A 10936-nucleotide genomic window follows, 5' to 3' on the forward strand; every position below is an offset into this window, starting at 1 on the left:
ATGTACACCCCTTCAGTCATTTATCAAGTATTTATTAAGCTCCAGACAGTCTTGTACTCTAGTTAACTCTACAGTCCATTTTCAGTGGCATATTTGCTGTTCTTCACATACATACATTTCCCAAAAGACATTTCTATGCTTTTTCACTTCATATTCCTCGTACCGCAAACATCTTTATTCTTTCCCATGAACTGCTAATGACTTTTATATATATTTTGTCCATATGCAACTATTTGCATGTTGCCTCCCTATTAGAATACATGACCCTGTTTTGGGTCCCAAAATTTCTTTGTATCCTCATTTTTTATCCATAGTAATCACTTTCTAAATGCTAGTTGTCTCCTTGACTTTTTTTTCAAGTTGTTTTGAAGGGAATAGAGATCTTTAGATTGATTATCTTTAATATCTTTATTAAATTACAAATGCTCAATATGAAAATGTAAAAATTATTTCCATGTCACAAAAATGAAAGTTAATGAATTTTCTAAAAACATGATCAATATTTCGAAAGGGATGGCCTCAGAATCAGGACTATTACATTCCTTCCTGTATCAATAGAAAACTTATATATGAATAACAAATTGTTATTGTCTGATTTAATAATGTCAGGTAATTATATTATCCTGAATGTCTTAAATCACTAAATTATAATGGTCTTTCAAATTTATGGATTTGATCTCTATATAAGGAGGCTAAATTTTTCCCAAATGTAGATATTTTTTTCTTTTGGTCAGAAAGGATATGAGAAAATGTATGAGTAAACACAGTTCATCACCATTACTGTAATGAAACTTTCTTTAAATGAATATGCATTAAAAAAGGAAAAGAGGATAGTTTTATGCCTCTGATTCTTTTTCAAATGAAGCGCTTCAATGTTTAAACATCATATGTTATGTAAAACATGCTATCTGATATAATTTTGTGATGCATCTTAAACTTGTCTGCAGTCACACTGAGCCAAGACAGAATTAACAACCAGTCTTTCTTCCTTGATATTTCTTTGTTCCTCAGCCAGCTGGCTTTTTACCCTGTGCAATTCACTAAAACTGTTCTCACTAATGTAATTGTTTACCACCTTCTGGCCAAGGTTAATATCCTATTCTCAATCGTTGTGTTCCTTGACCTATGGGCTAAAGGAACATCACTTACGTCATTTGTGTCCTAGATTTTTTTTTCCCCTTTCAACTCTAATGGAAAATATGAGGTACTTCCATGATAAAATTCTCATTACCTCTAATTATGAAGTTGAGGCACTAATAAAATATAGAATAATTTTTTCATTGTAAATTTAAAATACTATACCATATTCTAATTGATAGATATAAATTTAAACATAGTAACAGTGTAAGACTTTTATTGTTAGATGTTTTAAGAGTGTTTGTTGACTGTCTGCATGGGTACCTCTGTTCAGTGACTAAAATAAATCTTATTTGCAATGGTTTCGCTTCCTATAAATATTTTATTAAAGTTTTTATTGCTATTTTTTCTAAGAAAATTAAGTTAATGAATATTTATATATAGACAAATATATGTATATACGTATATGTGTGTGTGTGTGTTTGTGTGTATGTGTGTGTATTTATACATTTGAGGTTTACCTGTCTGATCTAATCAAAGGCATCTAGGTAGAAAAGTGAATAGCATTAAACCTAGAGTCAGGAAGACTCAATTTCAAATTCATCTTTAGTCATTTAAAGTTATGTGACTTTGGACAGGGCTCTAAATCTCTGTTTCAGTTTCCTCCTCTATAAAATAGGTGTGAAAATAGCACCTACCTCCCAGGGTAACTGTGAGGATAAAGTGATATATTTATAAAGTGTTTTGCAAATCTTCAAGGATTAAATGCTGTTATTATTATTATCATTGTTGTTGTTGTTATCACCTGTTTCATGCTTAGCCTCAATTTTTTGTTTTATTAAATTATAATGGAGTTATAAATTTCATCACTTTTTTATGGCATATGAACTTAATATTTCTTGCTTGCCAAGTCATTTGACATCTTTATATCATCTATAAAACTGAATAGTAATGTGAACCATTCCTCAATTGACAAATGGTAAGAACAGTAAGTTTTCAGAAAAAAAAAATCAAAGCAATCACTAGTCATATTAAAAAAGGCTCTAAATCACTATTTTTAAATTTATTTAAGGCAACAGAGTTAAGTGATTTGCCCAAGTTCACACAGAGAGGTAATCATTAAGTAAGTATCTGGGGTCAGATTTGAATTCAGGTTCTCCTAATTCCAGGGCCAGTGCATTATCCACTGTGCCATCTAGCTGCCCCCTCTAAATCAGTATTGATTAGAGAAATGTAAATTAAAAACCTTTGAGATGCCATCTCATATTTATGAGATTGACAAACCTGACAGAAAAAGAAAATGGCAAATGCTAGAGGGGATTTGGAGAAATTGGGACAGTAATACACTGTTAAAATTATAAATTGCTATCTAATACTGCTCTACAGGGAAGATGCTTATCTCTGACAATTAAAGAGTACCCTCTTTAATTAGAGCACCCTCTATATAAATGAATTTGTTAAACTGTACCAGTTTATGTAATGTTGTTACATAAACAGTTACATAGTATTTCTTGAACTCATATAAATTTAGCATGTATCTTTAGAAGTACTAGGTACATTAAGGGTGAAAATGAAATGAAATATTCTTTTGTTCTTTAAAAAATGTTCATATGATTGCCCTTTGAGAAACCCACATTAATCTATATGTATACGCCATTATTTCTGTCTTCCCAATTGTATAAAATCAATAATCTTTTACATTTAATCACAAAAATCTTCCCATTTGTTCCATAAGTCACTAAGATCCATCATGTAATATGTTCTTCATTTCTTGTCCCTACCTGCCTGTTAACTGTCCTGTCAACTTAAATTCCTTAAATTTAATGTTATTCCTCCTCTTTCTTTATCATAACCTTCCCTTTTTCAGATCCCTGACCTAAAATTACTTACTTGATTGAAAAAATTCCATCCTTTATACTCTGAAGTAGCAAGCTAAGAATCCTAGCCTCTTTCTGGATGTAAAACAGGGTCTATTAATTTATGATATGAACTTGGTTATACCTTTACCCTTCTGTTGTATAAGTATTTAACATGGACCAAGATTTTTTGATTATGTTTGGTTTTTATTGTATTCATCTATAAAATTTTGTCTGTTCCTTTCTTAATATTTTGATTTTTTAAAATGTCTTTATATACACAATTAGTTTAGGCACTTGAACATTTATTATCTGTCTTTTTTAATTTTAAGATAATATCATGCCATTAATAGGAGTTCACTAAATCTCAACTGAGTACACTTAGTTTTTAAGCAGTTTTTTAAAAGACATATTTTTAACTTTCCTCACTTCCTGTCCCCATGATATAATTTCAGCCTTTTAAAAAAAATCAAAATGTTGCATTATTTTTTTTTACATCTTTATCAAGATGCCTTATAGCTATTTTGTTGATAGTTCAGTATTCCTTAGACTGCTGGTGTATATATTTTAAAACCATGTCAACAAACTATTTTTCCTTTTATAGAATGTTTGATGTGGGAGGACAAAGATCAGAAAGGAAGAAGTGGATCCATTGCTTTGAAGGAGTAACAGCTATCATATTTTGTGTAGCACTTAGTGACTATGACCTGGTTCTGGCTGAAGATGAAGAAATGGTAAGTATAATCACTTTTTAAGAATGGGATGTCATAGTGCATACAATTGCTATTGCTATCCAGTTTTGTTTAAAAGATAAGTTTTGTTTTGAACAGTGATTGAAAGATTGGCATCAAGAGATCTTGAGAGGAGATCTTGAAAAGATCTTCTAAAAGATCTGCAAGGGAAGGAAGATTAGTTAGATGGCATGACTTTTAACAAGCTTTAAATATCTCTAGTGATCCAACATGATGAGTCCTGCATGCCAGACAGACCCACATCTCTCACCAGTGGAAGAAATCGTAGTTTCTTTCCTTCCTCCTCCTACTCCCTAACTGGAAAGGAGTGCAAAATATTCTGCATTCATATCTATAAACACATCAGACTTGTGGTATATAAGATGGATTAAGATGTGTCTCTTCAAGGACCAAAGACTGTATTTCCCAAGCTTTTACTTAACAGTAATACATTAGTCAATACATGTTAGCAATATGTTATTATATATTATATATAAAAATTCTCATTGTTCATGTTGAAATAATATGGAAAAAATGCACATTCCTCTTGATGTCATCATATAGGCTTTTTTGGAAGGAAGAAACATGAATTTTGGAAAGAGAAAGTATAGCAGAGCAATAGGCTTTTTTCAGTGGCACATGGAATAATATAAAGATATTTTATGCAGATTGTATAGGTTAAATAGGCTTTTTCTATAATTTTCTAAAATATTTTATAGTTAAAGTAAAATCTATATAACTTGAATAATTTCATTTTAAACATATGGATTTTCATGACTTGTCAAAAATTAGCAATTAGAAGATACTAGTTTGGAGTTGACAGTAAGTTTCCTGATAGTCACTTAACTAAGCTCTACTTTGTTAAAAACCAGTGTATTTATGAAATTATTGTTACTCTTAAAATAATGGTATTTATGTTATTTTTACCATAGAATCGGATGCATGAAAGTATGAAATTGTTTGACAGCATCTGCAACAACAAATGGTTTACAGACACATCTATTATTCTTTTTCTAAACAAGAAGGATCTCTTTGAAGAAAAAATTAAAAGGAGTCCTCTCACTATCTGCTATCCTGAATATGCAGGTATTGTACTTTCTTTGGAAAACTTATTAAGTCACTCATTCTTTATCTATAGCTGAAAACTCCCTTAGTGGAAAATTCACCTTTTTATATACTCTTGATCTTGCAGAAATCCTTACTTTTAATCTAGGGCAGCTAGGAGGCACAGTGGATAGAGCACTGACCCTGGAGTTAGGAGGACCTGAATTCAAATTTGACTTCAAACACTAGCTATGTGACTTTGTTCAAATCACTTAATCCTGATTACCTTGCAAAGACTGTCTCCAATCATCCTGCTATGTCTGGCCATTGGAACCAGATGGCTCTGGAGGAGAAAAATGAAACTTGCACTCCTCTCACCCAAATCCAATTCAAATGCATGTCATAGTAGCCTCACCTTCCTGATACCAAAATCTTCTTTGAGAATGAAGGACAAAAAAAAATCATCATCATCATGATCATTATCACTTTCATCTATTTAGAGAAAACCAATATTTATCAAGGACCTATTTTGTAATGGAGCAGAATCTTTGTCACTTAGCAGATTACAACTTGCTTACTAACCTCTTATTGAGAGAAGCCTGGATTAAAATACACCTTCTGGCAAAGACAGGTTTTGTAGCCCCAAGTTGGTTGTTGAGTCTACTAATCAGGGTCTAAGTAACTAGTTAGGAGTATGAATTGCATAATACTTGAAAATATGTATTGATGGAGGTTGAACATCCTCATGACTTAACCCAATACTTGTTATATTTTTTGGATTTTTGCACCAGAGCTGATTTCATTTCTACTATGGGTGAGAACATTTCCTCCTATAGATCTACTACTATAGACTTTAACCCTAGATTATTACCCCAGAACACTGATTGAGAAGCTACATATTTAACTTAGAAGTACAAAACTGGACTCTGAGTATGTTCTTTAATTCAGGCCTTCCTTATCCCTTCTTATACAAAGTGAGTTTTTAGAGTACAAAGAACTGTGTTAAAATCACGAGAGAGAGAGAGAGAGAGAGAGAGAGAGAGAGAGAGGCATTTTGAATGAAATTTCCCTTGAATCAAGGAAGACTTCACGGACAGCATGCTATGTTTAAAATGATCTTTAAAGTTGGAATTTGAATAGGCAGTATGCAAAGGTACAGAGAAAATATTAGAGGTATACAGCAGATTGTAAATTCTTGAGAAATAGAATATGTGTTGGGGCATGCAAAGTCCAGAAAGGTGGGCAAATTAAACTGTTAATAGAATTTTCTGTTCTCTGTTTTTAATTCAGAAAATAAGGTATATTTAAGTGTTATAGATAGCAATGGAATTGTCTTTTTTCAGAAGTTTCAGTTCTTTTGTATATATTTTGTTTTGCTCTCTTCTCTTTTTCTTCAATACCCACAAACTTGTTGACCTTGCCAATTTCCATGAATTCAATTATAAATTCCTTACAGAGGATTTCCATTTCTCTGTATTCTGTTCTAGTCTCTTGTCTGACCTACCATCCTGTATTGCCCACTACCTTTTTAGGCATCTTAATTGTGATGCAGCTAAAAGTTAAGATGTTCAAAATGGAACTCATTACTTTACCCATAACCCTGTTCTCTTTTCAATTTCCTTATTAATTTTGAGAGCTGCCACTCAGGCTTATCTCCATTGTATTGATCTTAACTACTCATAAACTCAATGTATCTATTCCATTTCCAACCTTTGTCATTTCTACCTTCAGATCATGTCTAGAATGTGTCTTTCTTTCTCTCTACTTACAGCCATTCCCTTGAGTTTCTTATCACCTCTCACCTATACTATTGTGATAGCTTTCTAATTGGTCTCCCAGACTCAGCTCTCACCACCATAATTCATCTTTCTTGAAGCTGCCAAATGTATGTGTATGCCTATACCTGTATATTCCTTAAGTTTAGGTCTGATCATTTCACATTTTCTACCTGTATCACATGAATAATTAAACTCAATTTCTTTTTTCTTGCCTTCAGTTTCCTATACTGTAAGATAGAATGTTAATTGCTCCACTGACCTCATAGTGCAATTTAGAAACAAATGAGAGACTACAAGTAAAGTACTACATAGAAATGCTTTATAAAATTTAGTTAATAATATTAATAACGATGTAAATGCTATCCACTTCCAGAGAGAGAATAAGATTGAAGCAGAATTTTTCATTTTATTTTTCTTTCATTTTTTTCAACATGGAAAATAAGAAAATATGATTTGTATGACTTCACATGTATAATTGATATAATATTGTCTTCTCATTGGGTGAGGAAAGGGTTAGGAGGAAGTGAACTTGGAACTTTTTTTAATGAATGCTAAAAATAAACCAAATTTACTAAATTAGAAAAAAAGTCATGTTTATATAGTGAGATATGATGAACAAAGGATCTACCTCATGGTAAGGGTAATCTAAGGTCAACTTGATACACATACTGGTTATCTGATTATGGGCAAATTACTTGGCCTCCATGTGTCTCAAGCAAATTTCAAAGAACAAAAGTAGCAGATGCATTGCCAGTTGGCATCATGGGAAGGAATTTGCACACAGGCATTCCTCATACAGATGAAATTTGAATCTATACCCCATTCTTTACCTTAAATATTTTTTTTGCCTTTACTAAGCAGTATACTTTTTTAACTTTAAATTTTTTTTTTTGTTTCTCTCTTTTTCTCTTTTAAGGTTCAAATACATATGAAGAAGCAGCAGCATATATTCAGTGTCAATTTGAAGACCTCAACAAAAGAAAGGACACAAAGGAAATTTATACCCACTTCACTTGCGCCACAGATACAAAGAATGTTCAATTTGTGTTTGATGCCGTAACAGATGTCATCATAAAAAATAATCTAAAGGATTGTGGCCTCTTCTAAGATTTTTAAGTTTAATGGTAAATCAAGTTTCTTAAGCCAAATGTAATTAAATTTGGAGCTGTATACACAGGAGCCTCACTATAGTATGACCAGTTGTAGCATGAAATTCTTAAGGCAGGTCCATCAGGGACCTCAGTTGAAGATTGTTTCCCCCCTTATCCCCCCCACTGGGAATATCAGAAGGACCTTATTGTAACACTGTTAAGCCTATAACAGAGTCTTCAAGCATGGAACCTAGGACAAAGTTATAGCGAGGCTCCAGTGTATGATGTTTGCAAATTTGCAAATATGGAAATTATTCTGTGCATACCTATATTTATAAGTTTAATTATTGATCTTTAGGTTTGAAGAATGGCCTCACAAAATTCTAACCTGATGGTTTTCAAGGTGACAAATATAAAGTGACTTGTGCTGATTGATAGACCAGTACTGTATTTGCCAGTTTTAAACAGCTTTATTTATGTTCATGTCTTGTAAATTTTTAAGTACAGTAATATTAAGAAACATTGAAAAACTACCTTGATTGTATGTATAATTGTAATTGTAGGAATGTAATTTGTATAAACATTGAACAAAATATTTTAATAACTTGATTTGTCCTCTAAATTTGTTGTTTTATTGAAATGCTCTTAAAAGAGGATGAATACTTGCCTTTGGATTGATTATTTAAACAAATCTTGTACATTTTAATTTTTTTTCCCCTTTTTAAAGGTGCATGCTGCCTTATTCTCTTTTAGGTTTCAGTTAAAAAACTAAGATGTATTTCCAATTTTTTGATATGTTGTAGACAGCCTTATACATAGTGTTTTATCTGATTTTTATTCATTTAACTTAAGTTTTCACTCTTAAATTTACTATGTGATTGATATCTATGCATTGCCTTAATGGTGATGCCAAGATTAATTTTTATACATTTTAAATGAATAAGCTTTTATTTATAAGTAAGTTGAGGTGGAGATATTGAGAGCATTTTTGTGGGCTAAAATGTGAGTGTATTAAATTTAGAGACATTCATTTGTGTATTTCCTTTGGGAAACAACCTTGTACCTAGCATACATGATAGTTTGAATAGTCTACTACTGATTCAGCACAAGCTTTAAGTTTAGCTATATAACTAGATTCAGATTTTATTATCCTGCTAATGCTGAAATTTCCTTTTTTTTTCTTCTTTTATAATTTTCATATTGTCTTCAAGTGTCTTAGGTCTGTTTTATTTCATTTAAAAAATTTTCATTTATTTTGAACATGAGCAATTATGTTTTGCAAGTGTAAGTGATAATGTTTGCTAGAAGTAAATAATAGTCTATACTCATAAGTGTTACATATCACTGAGATATTGCACTTTGCTAAAAACCATTACTTTTCCATTCCTTGGGCTTACTTCCCTATGTACCTATTTAAGCCATTTCCAAAAAAAATACAAAGAGGCTTCAGCTTATCCCAGAAAAAAAAATGCTATTTTAATTGTTTGCTTGTAAGCAAGTTATATGGTGTTTTAACCCATATTTCATTTTACTGTCAGTTGGCATCCATTAGTTTGTGTGTCTGTACTTTAAAATACTTACATGTGACTTTGCATTTATGTCAGTCTCAATTATAAGAGCTTTTTAAAAAACATAATTGGAAGTTATCAAAATTTTTTAACTTTGTTGGTCTAAATTCTTTATGTGCCTTTTCTGAAAAATGTTTTTCATTGAATTTACTGATGGAAAAATTGCTGGGTATGTCCATAGTATAAAGGCAGGAACAAATGCTGTCATATTATGAAGAAATTTCATCATAAGAATTATGGTTGAAAGTAAAACAAAATAAAACAAGGAAAATACATTGGTGAGCCATCGCTGATGAGGACCTGAACTTTATTCTGTGTAATTCTGTGTTACTAATAAAGCCTAATAAATTTAAGATTTTTAAAATTTTACAATCCAGTTTGTTGATTCCATGGTATTATTTTAAATTCTGAATATATATATTGCAGTCCAATAACTGTTTCAAACACTATTTTTTCTTTTTTTTTTTTTTTTTAGGTATGAGAATCTGTTTAATCGGGTATGAATGTCTTCAAAATAACCAAAAACAAAACTATTATTTTAGCTATAGCTTGATTTCTGTTATATTCCAAATTATTTTTAAAAATTCAATTAGATATATTTACACTTTAACAAGTAAAAGTCTTAAAATTTGGACAAAGATTGTTTTGCATTTAAGGTGATAAGTCTGAAATGAGAATTGTCAATGAATATTTATAGCAGCTATTTTCTGGTAGCAACAAATTGGAAATTGAGGGGATGCTCATCAATTGGGGGATAGCTAAGCAAATCAAGCTATATATGATTATTAGGGGTGGCTAGGTGGCGTAGTGGATAAAGCACCAGCCCTGGAGTCAGGAGTACCTGGGTTCAAATCCGGTCTAAGACACTTAAGAATGACCTAGCTGTGTGGCCTTGGGCAAGCCACTTAACCCCGTTTGCCTTGCAAAAAAAAACCTAAAAAAAAGATATATATGATTATGATGAAATCTTATTCTACTATAAAAATGGTGAAGAGGATGCTCTCAGGAAACCTTAGAAAGGCTTACATGAACTGATTCAAGTAATGTACTGTATACAAAGTAACAGCAATACTGTAAGATGAATGATTTAGCTATTCTGAGCAAAATTGAGTGACTCAAGATAACTATGAAAGATTTATGAAAAAAATTCCATATATGACCAGAGAAAAATCTTTATTTTTCTTGAGTATTTTTTGGGGGTGGAATATGTGTTCTTTCATAGTATGACTATTATGGAATTGTTTTTCATGACTAAACATGTATAATCTGTGTAATTTAACATAAGCCATTTAGCTTGTCTTTCAGTGAAGGGGGAAGAGGAAGGGAGGGAATTGGGAACTCAAAGTTTTAAAAATGAACATTAAAATTATTTACATATAACTGAGGAAAAATAAAATACATAATTAAAAAATAAGAAAGAAAATAGGTAGAACACCACTGGCAAATCAGAGAATAAAAGAATCACCTGATATTGGAGAAATAAAATCCAAAATTTTTTTAAAAAATTAATTTGAATGCTAAAATAATTTTTTTAAAGTTTATTCTAACTAATTTTCTTCATAATGTTGAAGGACAAGTTATCATGGACTGGAAAATTGTTTCTCTGGGTCTTTCTGTGGGTTCTGCCTCTCTAGAAATTGGTTAGAGTCATAGTTTTAAGGTAACTGGAGTATTTTGATAGAGGTAGGAATTCCTGTCTTCACACTGCCATCTTGGCTCTACTCTGTTATTTTAAATTTTAAATGACCTACCCCCCCCATCTTGGAAATAGTAGACATTTAACAATGATCT

The 10936-nt window shown here is 31.4% G+C and overlaps 1 protein-coding gene across 1 annotated transcript in view; it reads left to right on the plus strand.

Moving 5' to 3' along the window:
• GNAI1 (G protein subunit alpha i1) overlaps positions 1-9591 on the plus strand; it is an 88215-nt gene extending 78624 nt beyond the window's left edge. Inside the window, exons 6-8 of the mRNA XM_074194022.1 lie at positions 3538-3667; positions 4597-4750; positions 7403-9591. Of these exons, the coding sequence (XP_074050123.1) occupies positions 3538-3667; positions 4597-4750; positions 7403-7593 (475 nt within the window). The 3' untranslated portion in view covers positions 7594-9591. The remainder of the gene's footprint in view (positions 1-3537; positions 3668-4596; positions 4751-7402) is intronic.
• The last annotated feature ends 1345 nt before the right edge of the window (positions 9592-10936 follow it).

The sequence above is a fragment of the Macrotis lagotis genome, chromosome 7 (genome assembly GCF_037893015.1).
Source record: "Macrotis lagotis isolate mMagLag1 chromosome 7, bilby.v1.9.chrom.fasta, whole genome shotgun sequence".
NCBI lineage: Eukaryota > Metazoa > Chordata > Mammalia > Peramelemorphia > Peramelidae > Macrotis > Macrotis lagotis.